Here is a 17217-nt window from a genome sequence, read left to right as displayed (position 1 = left end):
TATATATATATATATTTAATAGATGTATATATCTGTTGAACAAAGCTAAAACCCATTTTATTTCTACTTTAGGCCATCAATGGAGTGTCTTCTGTAACCATTTTGGGACTGGATAAGGGGTTGTTTCCGCTATCTGTGGAGGCGTCCTCGAAGCCGTTGAAATCATCAGGCGACATTCTTTCTCTTCCCGTTCCTCCCTTTTTTAAAACGCGATAATACGACAGAAATACCACCATGGCCACGGAGTTGAGCAAGAAGTGCAAGGTCGTCATGATGAACTGAAACACGCTGGGTGCCCCCGATGTTGCATTGGCTATCAGCTCCCCTGCGTCGCATACCATTGTCATAATCGCCACAACTAGGACTACCAACACAAATCGGTGAGACTTTGTGACGGTTGAGAGGACACCCAAAGCGCCCGCGATGATGGTGAAAGACGATGAGAAAAAATTGAAGGCTGCGACTGAATCCGAGCCACCCTGGACAGCGTTCTTCCTCATTACTGCGCACAGTTCCACTGTAGAACTCAACATGTTGTACAACGAAAATATTACAACGCAGGCCGCCAGGTTAAAGGGGCCGATTCCCCTAATGTTGCAGTTGCACTTTGACATTTTCGTGCGAGGTGTTCTAGATGTATTCACCAAGACAAACCACAAGGAGAGATGATAGCAAGCCGGTGGCTCTCTTCAAAGAGAACAAACAATACTCTGGAAAGCTTTTTGCTTGCCCTAAACTTCCAAGCGAAAAATTCACTGGGCCCTCTGCCTCGGTTGTGTCAAGCCCCCGCCCCGAAGCGCTTGCGCACAGCGACGACCCCGATGGAGGTGAAATCAAATGCTTTTCTCAAGCAAAACCAAAGCATCAATTGAAAATCCTTGTAAATACATCGAAATTTCCCCCTTTGCGGACACGCGAAGTGCAAACGATGCGCGGTAGACCGCTGCCGACTGACACTCCACGATGATGCCCAGTGGTCTCGTGGCTGCATATGTCCCGATTACGCAGGAAATGGGGGTGAAAGTTCTGCGAATCCTGGAATAAAAAGAGACTTTTGGGTTTTTTCTAGCGTAGAAACGTCAGGGTGAGGCGGAGGTACCCCTGGATGCCATGCAGCAAGCTGCAGACCCACGGTTGCCTCGAGGCAAACCGAGCAGTTTGGAAACTCATTAAAAGTTTGACAGAATCAAACTTCCTCTTCAAGATAAAACATTTTAGTTGCTAATAAATGGACCGTTTAGAAGCGGCTGGTTGCCTCGGATTGCTTGAGAGTGAAATCATCTGCTCACCCTGGCCAGGCCGTAGGGCACCGGTCGAGACGAATGCACCGTTAGAAGTCCCCGCATAAACTAGAATATGAAGTCAAGCTTTCCCCTTAATCTTGTGATTTCCAGGATTTCTGATGCACAATTATTGAAGGATGCATATTTGCTGCAGGCTGGTAACGCCACAGCGTCTCTCGTCGTGTGCACGCAGAATCAAGCCTGCTGAATGAATAACCTGGAATTCTCAACACTTGAGTTGAAGGCCTTTGCTTAGTTTCTCAACGGGTTGTTGAGCTCCGAAACTCTGCATACTCCGCGCGTTCGTACCCGTATGCGCTACTCACCTTCGATGCCGACGCCACAGGCGACGGACAGCACCCCACTGAAACGGGAGATGCAAGCTGGAGCACGACAACGGTATCTCCTTTTCTTATGGGAAACCGTAAGTTTTAAGACCGAACACCATATTTATCTTCATGGGGGAGGGCGCTGTGGCGCCGCTCACCTGGTCCTGCCCATATGCCCAACCATAGGCTTATTCTGCTGGCATTCAGCAGGTTTCAATTGAGTTGCATCGGTTTTGTGCAAGAGTGTTGCAACCTGGACTTACGTCTGTTCGCTGTCTACTTCATCGTGCTCTTCCGTCTCTCACGCCGTTCTAAACCGGCGCTTCTGTATTGCAGCGACGGCATCGAGGATTTTGCGAGTCCCGCTGTAGCAGCAGTACTGAGATTTTCACTTTCTTGTATGTCAGTACTTCGCCGCATGTATCTCGAGGAGGTTTATGATGTTTCTAGAGTGAAAACGGTTGCCTCCACTGCACTCAGAACAAAACTGTCCTCTAGTAGTGACTGTGGATGGCATGATGAAGACGGCTTTGTGCAGCTCCGTTAGCCCATTCACAGTTCAGGAATACACATTTTTCTTTGCATAATCCGCCCACTATGGGTAGTCGCTACAATTCTTTCTCTATCTTAACTGGATTTGACTGCTACAGGGATGCCCCTGTCATTTCAAGGAAGATTGCATCGCTTTCGATGCTCAGTAACAGTCCGTAGTTTCCTCCAGTCGTCTTGTTGGTCTATAAAAAAGCCTGCAATGTAGTGCGCAGCCTCTAGCTTTAGCTTCCCAAAAGCACCGCTGCTACACGCAGCACATCCTCTTCGCAGCTGAAGCTTCAGTTCAGTGTAGGGAGAAAAACCTCTACTGAATTTGCTCATAACTCTAGGTGGTGAACTGCACGCAAGTTTTCTATCTGTGCAAAATTGTTTTCAACAACATTACCAGTATCATCGGCGTGCTATCGAAACCCCGTCATTAGCCTGAGAGTGACGGTAAACCCCAGCAGCTCAATTACCTCAAGCCTAAATCACAATCATTTGGACTTTGAAAGAACCTAGGCGAATTATCTCGCGTCAAGACATATTACCCGCCCTCCCCTCAAGCACCTCCCCTGATCCTTTGATATTTCCATGGTGCCCGCAGAGGAGACGGGATGTGCGAGCCACTAGTGCAGAGAGAAAGACGCAACATTTACTAAGTATTTAGGCTTTTCACCCTTTCTTGTGCGGAGATGACTGATCGCCCCCCTCACTTCAGGATTGGTACATTGGTACAGCTTTCCCCTTCACCGGTGAGTTGGCTCAAGTCGCTCTGCCCTCCCTATATCACTTGGGCCACCGACTCTTGAGAGGAAAGCAAATTTCCCCTTCTAAAGCAAATGCAAAGCTTCGGAAAGCGTGTTTGGAGAAGCATAGTTTTTCGCAACGGCATTTGAGGTTCTGCTTCCTCGTGTCTCGAGCTCGCGGGCGCCGCTTGCTAACTGGCAATTCTTGGCGCATCCCAAACTGTTGTAGAAATTTCATAAAGCACATATGTTGTGAACTAATAACAGCGATCGTTATTAAAAGCGCTCTGTCTTACGGACCCGCCCCGCTCTCCGGCTCTGCCCGTTGCCTGGACGGGCAACGAGCAGAGCCCGAAAGCGGGGCGGGTCCGTAAGAGGGTGATCGATCGAGACGCCTTTAGATAGGGTCGGCATGCAACGTTCTTTATTGTTAGCTTTAGGACAACCAGAGTGCGAGGAACGTAATTTCTTTTTAATTTTGACTTTAGTAGGGGAATATGTGGGGTAGCCGACTTCTGTCGGCCATCACGTCAAGTGACCGTTGAGTGACGGGTGGTCTCATGCCCGGTCTCGAACAATTTGAACGATTTTTTAGTTATTTGATCAGTGCACTTTAATTTGGCGAAGATCTTCCAGGATTATTGGACAGATAATAGACTTGTGGGTGTACCTCTAGTGGAGATGAGTCAAGTACGCTCGCGTCCGCGCAGAATATGGGGGTCGGACTTCCTGTTCCTTTCTGTCTTTTTGTTTTTGGCGCCTCTTTTAACTGGTGAGAGTACTCCCTTTCTCCAAGTGGGCTGGGTGTGGGCAGTGGGAAGTACTACTGACGCGGGGGGCAAATGCACTGGAAAGTTTAGCATATAGGCCGAGTTATTGCTCTGCTTTGTGCTGCATCTTCAGGGACATTTGCTGCGTTTCCCAAGGGTTAGTTATTATATGAACAGTATCTCCCTCTTCTTATGGTCAAATAAGGGCAGTGCTGCATGGCTTTTTGGATTCCTGTCCCAAGCCTGCTACTGGTTGTTAGCACTTTACTTTCCTTCTTGGCAATAAACAATTTCTGCTTGACGGGTCAGACGGGCATGGCGTAGTCCCCGTTGACGTCTTTTCCTCTAAGGACCGTGAATCGACCTTGTTATCGAATCGGCAAAGTGCTTTGAGGTGTGTTGCAGACGACGTAAGCGCTGGTGAAGCTGAAACGGTTGAACTGGAGCGTCCTGTTACGGTTGATCTTGAGCGTCCTGCAGGGGTTGAGCAGCAAAAATCACCTGCCGCTCATGACTCTAGACATGCAAGTAAGTATACATGCCCATCCATTCTTTTAGATGCGTCTTGGCCACATGTTGGTTGAGGTGTCAGTACTTTTTTGGGGCGGACCTTGAAGCGTGTGCATACGAACTGTGCGTACGATCGCCAGCGAGCTCGGACATCGTGATGAATATGTCTCGAAGTGGATTTCATTTCAGCAATATGGTTTTCCAAAAGCAACTGTGGAGCTTTTGGACGCTGTGTGGCGAGTGGTGTGCGAGCTCTTGCAGCTGGGCGCAGGGCTCCCTCCCCTGGAGTTCGGCCTTCCTCCCCTGGAATTCGGCCTTCCTCCCCTGGAGTTCGGCCTTCCTCCCCTGGAATTCGGCCTTCCGCGAGATCTCCAGCCTCTGCGGCTTCTTCGACCAAAAGTAAGTCTCTATTTCAAAAGACTGTAGGCATTTTAGAGATCTATTTGTTCAAGACCAAACAAATGTGTCTTGACTGCTAGAGGCATTCCGTGTTTCTGTTATGAGGTCACTGCCGATGTAGTTTTCCGCTCCAGTATCATCATTGCAGCGTTTGATCACTCACCTATTTGCGTTCCATCAACAGGTGGATTCAGGAAAAGTTCGCCTTCTGGGAAACTATTTGGCAGTATACATTCCCCACCATCAGCTCGCCAAGCGCTAGGGCAATTGAGAAAGCGACTAGGAGATGGCGATGCAACGATCCGTAAGCGGTTGTGTTGCTCAGTTTCCGAAATGTCGGAACAGGCTTGGCTGCTCCTTAGGGACTGATTTGTCTAACCGCAGTCATTTCATGTTTGCTTTGTGTCCTCTGACGACAGAAGTGGCTACTCTGCAACAGTGGCTGGAAGAGAAGCTTTCGGAGGGGCGCATTCCCCGTGATGAGTTGATGAAGGCGGTAATAGCAATTACAGGGGAAGGGTTGAAATTTGCAGACAAAACGGTGCCATCAACAAAGACGGACCTGCTAAGAAGAACTGCAAATCAATTGAGCATAGGACCATGTAAGGGTTCCCTTTGTTCTCACTTACCACTTGTAACGCTGCGCTGTGCCCTTTCCAGGGCACTTCGGTGTATTCCCCGTGCTTCCTCCAGTTCGTATCAAATCTGTATAGCAGTAGCTGCGTCTTGATTGTGCTTAACTCAGCGGAACTACGACGGCTAGCGCAGGAAGTGAAGCACGACCCTTCGTTGTTGACACACCAAGTGGCTCCTCCCGCTGAGTCGCCGCCGCGCTATCCTGCATACCCAAAGGATACCACGACGATCGAGACTCTGCAATCTCGCATCCCGCCGCCTATCTCGCAGGCATCAACGCCAGCGAGCATCTCTCTTGAACATCAAGAGACGCAGGAGGGAACATCAGGCGTCACTGAACAACTCAAGGTTTATCAACCGGTTGAGACCGTTGATCGAATCAAGGTTCCTGAGTCAATGGAGACCCCCAAGACTCGGAAGAGGCCCTCGTTGGAACTGAAAATACCAGTTTCGCAGGGGTCTACGTCTGAAGCCGAAGGGAAAACTGAGCTAGAGCTGCATCCTGCTCGCGAAAGTGACTGGCTGTTGGAAATAAAGGAGTTGTTAAAGGGTCCTGCGCCGCCCACACCTTCTCCACAGGTGGAGGAGGCCCCCTCGTTCTCGCCGGAAACTCAGAGCCTATTGGCATCTATACCGCCTCTGCCAGGAAAACCAATACCAGAATCCACCGAAGACCTCCTGGAATATTCTCCTTACGTTGGAGTTGCACCGCGTTGGGTGCCGTCCCTCGATGAAGACTGGATGGACCAGGGGAGTCTTAGCACTGTATCAACCACAGTGGAGTCATTGGAGGGACCATTGGATGATATTTCTAGGCAGGTAGACGCCATCATTGCAGAGTTGCAACTGCCTTCGGACTCTGAAGTGCAATTTGCATCTGAGGGAACTTCAGCAGGCCCGGTATCTGAAGCAGAGCCAACTGTGGAAGGCCCGCGGGCTTCGAGTCCGGAGAGCAAAGGGGCACCGGTGGATGAGGAGGCCACTGGGGGGATAGGAGGAAGAGAGACGGAGCCTGAAGAAGCCTCACTAAGAGATGAGGAGCCCCCCAGGGAAGGCGGGTCCCAACAGCCCCGCGGCTTCAGTGGGGAGGCAGTTCGAATTCCCGAGTCTCAGCCCGACCAGAGTGAGCCGAGCTCAATGCAGTCAGGCTCTCCGCCAAGCAGCAAGGAGGAAGTTTCCTTGGAGCTGGCGCCGCATGTGTCCAGGCCTCTGCATGCCACAGGCAGCAAGCGTGAGAGCCCAAAAGCAGTGGATATGGCGTTCAGCACGGATATCCGACAAGACCGCCCGAGACTTTGGGAAAGGACTAAGGCTGTTGCGAAGGAACACAAAACAATGCTCAAAGTGACGGGAGGGGTGGCCCTCGGGGCTCTTGCAATTGCAGGATTGATGCTATTTAACAGAAGGCTGCGCCGCCGTGTCCCTAGTTCAAGTCCTCTCATCAGCACAGTGGAGCCGAAGAAGTGCCAGGTGCTTGTTGATTTTGAAAAGGGGAGGAAATTAGAGATTATGGGGAGAGTGGCACGCATTGAAAAAGTCCATGTGAACAACACGAAAAGGACCCTGACTGTGGAATACCTGGAGAAGCCAGCCTTACGGTGCTCGCGTGGTCGCGAACTATTAAAATGGTTCAAGTACTACGGCACTTTTGGTATGTCGCTTGTCCGTCGAGTGGAAACTATACCATTTCCAGATTCGTGTATGGCTGGGCCCTACTCGAGGTTTCAAGTTGCAGAAGGAAACGGTTCCGTTTTCCGCTTACTGGTTGACCTTGAGCTGAACCCAGGGCCGCTGGCTGTCCCCAGGGAGCTGATGGAAGCCGGTCGGCTAGAGGAACTTCTTGGGAACTACGGGAACGACCCACTTTGGAAGTTATATGGCGATTGCGTTATGCACATCACGATCGACCAGCCATTTAGGGGTTCTCCCATTGTTGTGGTAGAAAGTGCTCGTGCTCGAGTAGGATTTCAAAACCCAGAGCTGAAGCACCTCAGCAGTCCGCTGCCAAGGGAGTGTGACTGGAGGCAGCCTTGGGAACTCCGTATTGCATACAAGAGTACAAATGGTGGGCCGGTGGACCTCTTATTGCTGATGAATGCAGCGGATCCGCCGTTAGAAGAAACCATAGTCCTTGAAAGAGAAGAAGGTGACGCAGCGTTAGAGGATCCCGATGACGTGTTGCAAGATATTCGCACGTTATTCGCAGAGTGAAAGTTAACCGACATTTATGGCTTTCCAGTGAGCTCTGTTCTTCTCCGGTATTGCACAGAAGTGTGCGTAGAAGTGTGCATGCGTTTGCATTGAAATGTAAGCCAGGCGGAGAGCGGTGAACTTGCTAGTGCAGCCTGTTAGAGCGCTACTGCTGGCAAATTTGCAAGCTTTCCGGGCGGCCAGGCCCGAAGCTTAGTAGTCTGAAGGCCGCCCCAATGGCAGAGTTTCATTCTATATTTGAATAACCCTTGACTGCTTTGGACTACCTATGTTTGTCCCCTACTGCGTGCTCTTAAGGCACACTGGAAGGGATCAGGCTGCAGCTTGATAGACCATTAAGGCTGATGTTTGATAAACCATTCTTTCACTGAAATCGCGTGACTGACAGTTTGTGCGCCACTGGGAAGACCAGGAATTTCAGTACTTTGAACTCACCAGTTGCCCGAGTATCTGTGCGCACAACGCTACTACTGGAAAAAGTTAATATTTCCTTTGCTGCGGCGGGCTTCGGATTTTACTGCGACGGGCAACCCGCCGTAACTGTCAGTCCTTACATTTCAGAATAAACACTGTCAATCGGCACTTCCAGCGAGTACCGGAATTTCAGCCGACGTTGGTGCAATGAGGGTACATCTAGAATCATGGCCTGCAAAAGCTGCCGCCGGGAAACAAAAATTCACGAATACACGTCTACTAGCAACCCCTAAAAGCTTCTTGTCGCTCTGCACCACGTCTGTTCTGCCCATTCCGCTTCACTTGGGTGTCTCGTCCTTGTGGAAGTCCGTATTGTGGGTGAGTTGCATCTTGCTTCGCTACTCTCGTAGTGACGAGAGCTCGAAGTATGGGTTGAAAAATGAGTCCTTATTAAAATACATTCGCGCCCCTCAAGGCGCCAGCGCGAGTCAGTATGCAAACAAGGATAGTGGCAACGCTGGTGTCCCGCAGCGATCGAAGTCGGGCACTTTTGGCACAAAAGTGTGCTTACGATAGCTGGAGAGGGTTCTTCTTGCATCCCAAAACTGACTTTCATGCATTGCCAGTTCATTGTTGCTCTCGGATGTCAGGTCTTCGGCAGTGGTTTTGTTTTCCTCCTCGCCGGCCTGCTGGTCCTCTCTCTGCTGCAACGAATCCGGCAGGTCTTCTTGCTCAGCTGTCTCCTTCGGAGTATTATCTGATGCGTTTTCATCCTCATGCCACGCATTCTGGGAGCTGCTATGCACCTTGACGAACGCATGAATGAACCTGCGATCCATGTCTAGGCTGTATATAGTGTGGTTGGCGAGCTCGAGCAATGCTGGGCGGAAGTCTCTGGTGAGAAACTCTAGCTCCTCCTGACAAAGGCAAGGAGGTAAATTTTCTTCGCGTAAAACAAAGGTGATGTCATCTTTCATGAGGCAGTATTTGTGCCGCAGCGCGCGTTGTCTCGTCAGCACTTCGGCAACTTCTTCGCTCAGTATTGGCCTGTTCTGTTCCACTTTTGCATGGAGGGCGTCGCACAACTTTCTGTACAAGGAATAATCGATTTGCCGCCTCCGACTTTGCGCTGCGAGGTAGAAGAAAATTGCAAATGCAGACTGATGGGTGCCCCTGCTGAGTGCTCTGTAGTCATTCAGACACTTGCGGATGGCTGTGATGGCCAATGGATCGGCCCCACCAAAGTCATCCTTTGTATTCACGGACTCTTCTTTAATACTGTACAGCTCTGCAAATTCCTCCTCGACCTCGGTGAGCAGGGGTAGGCGATGTTTCTTGGGATGCAACCAGCGGCGCACGCCCAGTATCCATGCGTGCAGCTTTGAGACAAACATGGCGGAGTAAATAGAAAGTGCAATTGCGAAAATTCCAAACATCCACTGACGCCGGAGTGTAACTTTGGATCCTACAGCCTCCTGTATGCTACCGGCGACCCCCGGTGGAGCAGCGCCTGTTCCAGAGGGGGAAGACGTCGAATCATAGGGGCGCGAACTCCCTGCAGACACGCTCGAGTCGGATCCTTTCTTAAGCGTTGGTAAGGCAAACCGTAGTTGGTACGCCGCGAAAAACACGGCCATCACCCCCCCCAACAAAGCCAAGGTACCGGAGAGCCACTGGCGACTCCTTCGCTCGGCTTCGGCTCGGTTACTGCGTTCGCGGAACTTAGAGAGCGAGAAAGGAAGGGCTTCATCCAAGTATGCTAGTTGGGAAGATGAGGGTGGAGAATGTTGCGTACATGGAAAGGAAGTCATTGTTTGAGGACCGCTGCGTGGGGAATCACTTCCACGACTATCGTCCTCTGACAGGCTTTCATGGAAGGGCCCGTCCGGGGATGCCTCCTTCCTCCCCACACCTAGACGAAGGTGTAGAGGTCGGCGCACCCCTGAAGTACTGTCTTTCGCTGCGGCTGTCGAGGGCGGCGACGGCCCACCTACGGGTGGAGCGATGGTTGCCGCCATGGCTCTTCTTGCTCCATGTCTTCCTTCTCTTGTCGCCCTATTCCCACCTTCCTAGAACTCCCGCCTACATACAGATGTTGCTGAAACCTTGCTGACGGAGGCAACTGCCGAAAAACACGCAGCCCCCTCGCCGAAACCACGGGTTTCGGCACGAGGCACCGAGGGGCCAGAGGACGCCTGTTCTCCTGTGAATGTCTACGCTATCGAGCTCCCCTGGGTAGAAATAAAGAGTTCAAAAACTTTTACAGTCTTTTCCTCCAGTGGGGACGGCCGATTCTGGCCTCAACAAGAAAGAGATGCACGGCGAACAGTGGCCGGGAATCTGCACCTGCATGAACAAACAGTCAGGCTTTAGCATATTTCGTAAGTTCCCTCACCACTCAAACAAGCGCAATGCAAGTATTAGGTGAATACACTGTATTGGAATTCCTCCTAAGTTTGTCTTCGCATGCCTAGATAGGATCGTGGAAGCTCCCGCTGGGGGCCCGGGGCCGCTGTCGCCTGCGGCACCTTCTGCAAACAGCAGACGTAGATTGATGCTCATGTGCAAACTTCCTCCGTGGCTAGTTCAAATTATCCAGGGAAATTTCCTAAAATGGTGGGGGCCTGACCTGAGATATATAGATATTGTTGGCGTACTGTCCAAACAAAACCAGACGCGACGTAGGCACCATCTCACTGGAGTTCCCGACGTTAGCCGACGACCCTCGTGGGCTGCAATAGAGTCAAAATAATGCACAGAAGAGTTCCCAAAAAATTAGCTGACTTAGCATCCAGTTTGGTTCCTTCCTGGGCATAGCGGCGCAAGGCCTGGGGCTGGTGCTGTGGCATGGTCTGCTATAAGTTGGTACATGAACCGTTACTTCTCCTTAGGCAGCCTTCATGCAGCAGAAGTACAGCAATTCCCTACAGAGTTAGTTCAGACGGAAAATGGGAGCTGGCTTGTGCTTGCATGCGAACTGCCTGGCATCGTTCGTCGTAACGAGGTGCACTGCAACTCATGCAAGGGCGCCTCCTCTCCGCCTCTGCGCCAGCCCCAGCCCTTGAACGGCTGTGCGCAGAGCTTCTGGGTCCTGGAGGGGAGAACAGCTTCTTCTTAGAAAGAAAACATCGCCGCAAGTCCTGTGGCTCGATTACAGCTCATGACGGTCTGCGGGTAATCTCCAGGTCTTGCAGAGTAGGCAGCGCGAGTTTTAACGCAACTCATCTTGTTTCAACTCCTGATACAAGATGACCCCACATTCAAGGATGCCCAAGCCCCCTTGTGATGCATGTACCAAGAGCGGAAATTATTAAACTCGTGCTGCTCAGTAGCCAGCTTGCACGTAAATAGGAATACACGTACGAGCTTCAGGCACGCCGTTCTACATTTGCTCTCCCCCTCTGCCCCAACCAGCACACGCTCTCGTGTGCCTGCGCTTTCAGCAAGGGGTGGGGAGAGCGAGGGAAAGGCTTTTGCCTGCCTGCCGCCGTGGGACCGCAGCAGCTCAGCAGATCAGCACCTTCGCTCTTTCCAAGGCTGATGTCATAGGAGAACTGTTCGTAAGGTGTGGTGTAGTTCTCTCTCTTCTCCTCGACCTCGACGAAGATTTCGAGGCATTCCTAGAGAAGATCCTTCTGCTGCAGGCTTCTTCTGAAGATGTTGAATGGCTGGTTCTCAGAATCGGTTACCCCTTCGGCAAAGCTTCGCCATTTGGAAATCTTGTCTTAGCATTCGTTCACAATGATCTTGCGACCTGTTGCGTTCGAGGAGAGCGCGTTTGGGCACGACGGATGGCTTGGAGCTAGAGTTGCAATTCAATACTGAAGTGCTTGGCGGCTAATTATGCTTCCCAGGCATTTGACAGTGGCGTGTACAAAAAGGCTTGTCTTCCTTCAGTCACCTGCTGGGACTCTCCCAGTCAGAGCGGTTTTTGTTTGTTCAGTTGCACCCCGTCGTCTGTAGCCTCCTTGATCTCTTTACCCTTCTTTATCTTTACCTTGTTCTCCTCCTTGCCTTCCTTCTTCTCCGCCTCCTTTCCTTTCCTCCCCAACGTTTTCTCTGTACCTCATTCGTCAGCGTTCTTTCCTTCTTCCTCTTCTGTCCTCGACACCTCGCTTAATCCGCTCCGAGAGCATCTGAAGGCCCGAAGTAAAGTGGAAGGTGTAGCCTCGCAGTTGTCTGTTGTTTGGCGCCAATATTCAAAAATGTATTCAAGAGTTAGAGGCGTTGCCGTAGACTCTCCCTCAGAGGCAAGCCATTACTCTGCGCATAGCGGGCGGCCATTTCATACTACCAGCAACCAGGTTCACAGAACGATATTTCGGTGCGGAGAAAGGAAGCCGAAGAACTACGGATCGAATACTGCACTGTTGCACTGCAAATCCATCCCTCATAAGGTGCTAAACCAAGCTATTTTGACGAATGTGACTGCGTAAAGGGTGGTGAATAGTGTACAAGCGTGCGGTTGAAGCCCCCAGTTTGACTGTGTCGGCCTCCCGCTGGTCATTTAGTGGACGGTATTAATAAGCGTGATGAATTCGCGAGAGAATGCCCTAAATGGATAGAGTTCTTCACTAAAAGCGAGGCCTTTCTGAAAGTTCATTGGCTTCGAGACGTGGGTAACGAATGCTGTCAATGAAGTCGAGCGGGGGATGAATTAGGCATGGTTATGGAGCATGTATACGAGGCCACAAATGCTATCATAGCATCCGAATAGTGGTAAATTCTATCAGTTGGCATATATCTCCAGACTCAATAGGAATCCTAAGACTCTACAGGAGTGTAGATTTGAGAATCTTTTGCGGCTTTAGCTACCGGCACTCCGAACAAGCAAAGGTACACTCCACGAGGGCGGCATCCTACGCCAGCACAAGGAACTGGCCAACCGCTTCCGCCATCACCAGAGTGGTTAGGCAGAGCAAAGTGGTGCATTTTGCGCACGACGTCTGTGCGAGGCGACGCTAGAACGTTTAATCGGCGGAGTGCACGCTTCGTCTGGTACCACAGAAGTTCTCCTTCTATGTTGTAGTGCAAAACACGGCATCCTTGGTTGAGCTTGGCAGGAACGGAAGTAGTGTGAAAGTGAAGGGAATAAGAATAATGCAATTCAGGAAGGAAACAGGAATCACCGATGATATGTGCAATCCTGGAGAAAAGTGCCTGACCCGTGGCTTCCGGAGAGTGCGCCAGCGACCAGGTTGGTGCCCATGGTATTCTTGACAATGATGTAGTTCTGCTTTCGACGGCAGCCTCCCCACCCAACTCTTTCGATATCGAAATCTTGAAAACCCTGCCTCACGTGTGTGCCAAAGACTGGATATCAATTTGATCAAAGAAATGCCCACCGTGTATGCAGCGTCGACCTTTCCTAACTTCCCACGAGAGCGTTTAGAGCTCCAAACATACCGGATACTTTTGTTTTCTTTCCGTGAAAATGATGTAAATAGCCGGCAATTACTTATTGCTTCTCTCAAACCACCAGCTTGCCTAGGGAGCACCATGGAATGCCAGTATGTTAGTGGCATCGCATGGCTTATCCAAATCGGTAAGCGCAAGCAGTGGGGAAAATGTCAGGCACCTGACGCGTCGTATAGGGCCTTGTTCTTCGGCTTTCGTCCAAACAATTTCCTTGCATTACTTGCGTTACTTGGGTAGATCCGTTAGAGGGGAGGCCAAGCATGCAAGTGGAAGGAGCAAGCGGGAAAATCCAAATGGCCTCTACCTCAGCCGAAACTGGTTCAACTTCTGCTGTCCCTACAGCAGATGTTGAACCGAGGCAAATCATTGCTTGCAGGAAAAGCGAATCTTTTTTAACTATCGCTACTCGCGTAGCAATACGGTGGACACTGCATGCTCTACAAATCCTCCTGATCCTGTTGGCTGAACATAAGCATGTTGCTCTTACAGATAACTATCCATCCCTCATTGATTTGGCCAATGAAATCATGATTGAGCGTTCATTGCATTTTTGCTAAAGCATTGATGAACCCAAGACCCATACTTTTGTATGGGTCTTGGGTTCATCAGTGCCCTAGCAACTAACTTGCGGATGCGGAGATGGGCAACAGTATTGTGCTGGTCATCAGGATGCACTTGCATGCAAAAGCCCTGCGGCGAAGCCAACAAAAAAGCATGTTTGTGGACCCTGCAAGGGGTGTAAAAGTTCGTCAATTGTGGTCATGGGAAACTTTTACTTAATCGCGATTTTATTGAGGACACCTGCAGTCGTTTTTATTCAGTAGTGCAGGATTGTCTCCGAACGAACTGGTTGATTAAATCTGCCTTTTCTTAGCAGTGTGTCCGATCCCCGCTCGAGAAGATCTTCCCGGGATCACCCGTACCTGAGTTCTCGCGTGTTGTTCTGAACCGTGGGATGCCTTTTACCTTCAAGAATCCTTGACTTCAAATAAGGACTACTGTGTGCTTTGCAGCTCGCAGCGGTCCCCATTTTCAAAACATTTATGTGATCCACACAGCAGCTAGCCTCCATCCACGATCGGAGCACTCTGGACACAAACGTTCAAATTCCTGCGCTACTGAGGAGAGTAGACCCCATTTCGTGAGTTGCAGCGCACCTTGCTGCAACACTTGCTGCGCGTCCACCCCACGTACAACCCTACCTTAGGCCGTTTCGATGTGTTTATTAATACTTTGAATAGTTCTTAAACACTACTTGTTCCTCAGCAGCCAGCGTGTGCGCCGACTTGAATACGCGCACCAACTTCACACAGAACATGTTGCAAGCTAGGCGCTGCAAGGCATCTCGACAAGCAACCACGTCCTAAGCCCACTTTGCTGCACGCACTAACAGCGTCAATAGTTGATAAGCACTTCCTTGGTCGTTAATGGCCAGCCTACACACAAATACTGATGCATCCAAAAGCCTCTAACTGCCCGCGGTACTACTCGATTGCCGGAAGCCGTCGTCCTCGTCAAACGTGGTAGTGACAGGCGGGAAGAATTCACAGGAACCTCCATTAATAAGCCTACGGTAATAATTTGAATGTTTTTGAACAGTCAAAATTTTTTTGGTAAAGAATTCAGCAAATTTAAGGACCCCTTTCGTGCTGTGGGGCTTGTGAAAAGCCCGTCGGAGGGGGCTGCACCGCTTCACAGGGGGCTGCCGTGGGAAAGCGCCGGTGTTGCCCTTCTGCGTGAGACCAGCGTATGATTACCTGAGATTTTCAGGTGTTTCCAGGCATTGAGAACTTGCCACTTATACGAAAGAAATTGAAAAAATGGTCAAACTGTGAGTCGTCCAGCCCCTGATCCACAAGCGCGCATGAAGAATGGTCGTGTGGGGGAGGGTAACATTTTGTTTTCCGGCTTCTTTTCCTTTCTAATCCGCCATGTTTATTGAATGGAAAAGCATTGTTGTGGTTAGGTTGAAAGAAAGGCTGCCTCCCGTGGGCCCGCGTGTTCTGCTGTGTGGGGGTTCCATGGGCCGGTTTGAAATTGTGCGGGTACAACTGCATTAGAACGCGTAGACGAGGGGTAGTAATGCATCCTTGGTGGAGTCGGGACATGTCAACTTAGAAAGAAAGGGGAGGAGCGGGGAAGGGGGTTTGCTGCGGATGGTGTTTACAACAACTCTCCGTCCCCGCGTGAAGTATCTGCATGTCTCCATTCAAAGGAGCGCAGGCCTCCTCTGCTGTGGCCAGCCGCTCTGTAATTGCGTGGCGATTCGTGGGAGCATTTGCCCTAGAAGCGCGCACTGCTCACGTAGCTGGCTGTAGTGCGTTTGATTCTTTTTCTTCTTTATGCTGCAGACTCAAGCCTGGGCGCTTGGTGGTGGTCCTGAACGGCCGCATGGCCGGTAAGAAGGGTATTGTGGTGAGCACCTCGGAGGGCACGAAGGAGCGTCATTTCTGCTACTGTTTGGTGGCGGGAATTGAGAAGGCCCCTCTCCGAGTTTCCAAACGCATGAGCGCCACTAAAGTCCAGAAGCGCATGCGTCCTAAGGCCTTCATCCGCTACGTTAACGTCCGTCACCTAATGCCCACTAGGTGAGGAGAGGAGAGAGTTCGGGAGTTCCTGCGCGTCGTTTGTGCGCGAGCCATGCCAGGCCGTCTATGGCATTTCTGCTTTGAAGCTGCCCTATACCGATATTGCGTTCTTTTCCGCTGATGTTGTTACAGGTACACTGTCAGCAATGATTTTGACGTCAAGACCCTCGTTCCCGATGCTGCTTTGGAAGACAGCGCCTCACGCAAGGCTGCGAAGAAGGCTCTGGCTAGCATCTTCTATGAAAAGTTCATGAATCCTATCAACGAGAAGGCTGGCAAGGTCTCAAAGGACGTTCTCTTCCTCCGGAAGAAACTCAGGTTCTAATTCAGAGTTTTTTCCTGTCTTATTTGTGGAGGGGATGGTGAGGAAGATGCTGAGAAGAAACACTTGAAGTGTTTCTGCTCAAAATGACGAGCTGAAGGCGCGCCTGGCGGTTGAAGGGGTGCGCGTTTCGGCGAACTCGGGGGCCAGCCCCCATAAGTCATAATGAACTTTAAGACATCTGTGCTGGGTTTTTGCTGTTCGGTTTGTACTCATAGTTGGTTGCTGCCGTAGTGTATCAGTTGCATTAGGTGGGGTTAGGTATTTCCGGGCTTCTCGGAATCAAATAGGAGCACTGGAGCTTCACTTAGAGGGTGCATTCTTTAGAAGATGCGGTGGCGAATATATATATATATATATACATGTATATATATATGTATATATATACATATATATATATGTATATATATATATATATATATATATATATAGGAAGCTGCTAAGGGAGGTGGTTCATCTTACACGTCATAGCATAGAAGACTCACTCGAGAGCTCACGTGCCTCGACGGTACTTTGTTCACGTGCGCCCGAGCTGCCAGTTGCTTGATTGATACAACTAGATAAAAGCACTCAAGCTGGCCTACCACTGTTGTGCACTCGATGAACCCACCTTTGAGATGGGTAAATACTACAAAGTACATGCCAGGTGCACTTCGATTACCTTGGAACGTGCAGAGGTGTGGTAGGTGAGAGGGGAAGCGCTCTGCACTTCAGACAAATGAAAGACCTAGGGAGTTGCTTCTTTTTTCCCCGGGGGCCCCAGAACACTACTTCTAGGCGCGGGTGGGCGAGGGTGGGAGTGGTCACTTGAGCCGCCGAGAGTCCGCAGCGTGGCAGTTTTATTAGGGAATCATAGGGGATTTTGATTTACAAAGAAGCGGCTGCATCATCTCAATGAAAATGGAGGTTTTTTTATGAGAACAAGCAGCCGCATGGCAAATGTGTTTATCCTTGAGGTGGCACCACAACCCCACACACACCCTCTAGACATGCACGGGCGGGATTTTTGATATAGTGGGCATCTCAGCCAAATTTCTCTACAAATTCGTTTCCTATA

At 50.4% G+C, this 17217-nt stretch overlaps 5 protein-coding genes across 5 annotated transcripts; 3 read left to right on the top strand and 2 right to left on the bottom strand.

The window, feature by feature from the left end:
- Positions 1-68: 68 nt before the first annotated feature.
- EAH_00024110 (hypothetical protein, conserved) lies at positions 69-614 on the bottom strand (the record flags this gene model as incomplete). Its single annotated transcript, XM_013393097.1, has 1 exon — positions 69-614. One exon carries the CDS (start codon positions 612-614, stop codon positions 69-71), a length of 546 nt encoding a protein of 181 aa, XP_013248551.1.
- A 2775-nt stretch (positions 615-3389) lies between these two features.
- On the top strand, positions 3390-7418 carry EAH_00024100 (hypothetical protein, conserved; the record flags this gene model as incomplete). The annotated part of the gene is made up of 7 exons (XM_013393096.1): positions 3390-3426; positions 3796-3819; positions 3972-4190; positions 4434-4571; positions 4756-4875; positions 4991-5173; positions 5317-7418. The coding sequence occupies 7 exons, from the start codon at positions 3390-3392 to the stop codon at positions 7416-7418; spliced, it is 2823 nt and encodes a 940-aa protein (XP_013248550.1).
- A 572-nt stretch (positions 7419-7990) lies between these two features.
- On the bottom strand, positions 7991-9850 carry EAH_00024090 (hypothetical protein, conserved; the record flags this gene model as incomplete). The annotated part of the gene is made up of 2 exons (XM_013393095.1): positions 7991-8073; positions 8404-9850. 2 exons carry the CDS (start codon positions 9848-9850, stop codon positions 7991-7993), a joined length of 1530 nt encoding a protein of 509 aa, XP_013248549.1.
- A 1000-nt stretch (positions 9851-10850) lies between these two features.
- On the top strand, positions 10851-11638 carry EAH_00024080 (hypothetical protein; the record flags this gene model as incomplete). Its single annotated transcript, XM_013393094.1, has 2 exons — positions 10851-11027; positions 11276-11638. 2 exons carry the CDS (start codon positions 10851-10853, stop codon positions 11636-11638), a joined length of 540 nt encoding a protein of 179 aa, XP_013248548.1.
- Positions 11639-15070: 3432 nt separating this feature from the next.
- Positions 15071-16163, top strand: EAH_00024070 (ribosomal protein L27, putative; the record flags this gene model as incomplete). Its single annotated transcript, XM_013393093.1, has 3 exons — positions 15071-15081; positions 15602-15838; positions 15971-16163. The coding sequence occupies 3 exons, from the start codon at positions 15071-15073 to the stop codon at positions 16161-16163; spliced, it is 441 nt and encodes a 146-aa protein (XP_013248547.1).
- Between the last annotated feature and the right edge of the window lie 1054 nt (positions 16164-17217).

Source organism: Eimeria acervulina, genomic scaffold (assembly GCF_000499425.1).
Source record: "Eimeria acervulina Houghton genomic scaffold, Eah_scaff187, whole genome shotgun sequence".
Classification (NCBI taxonomy): Eukaryota; Apicomplexa; class Conoidasida; order Eucoccidiorida; family Eimeriidae; genus Eimeria; species Eimeria acervulina.
This window is presented reverse-complemented; position numbering and strand designations above follow the sequence as displayed.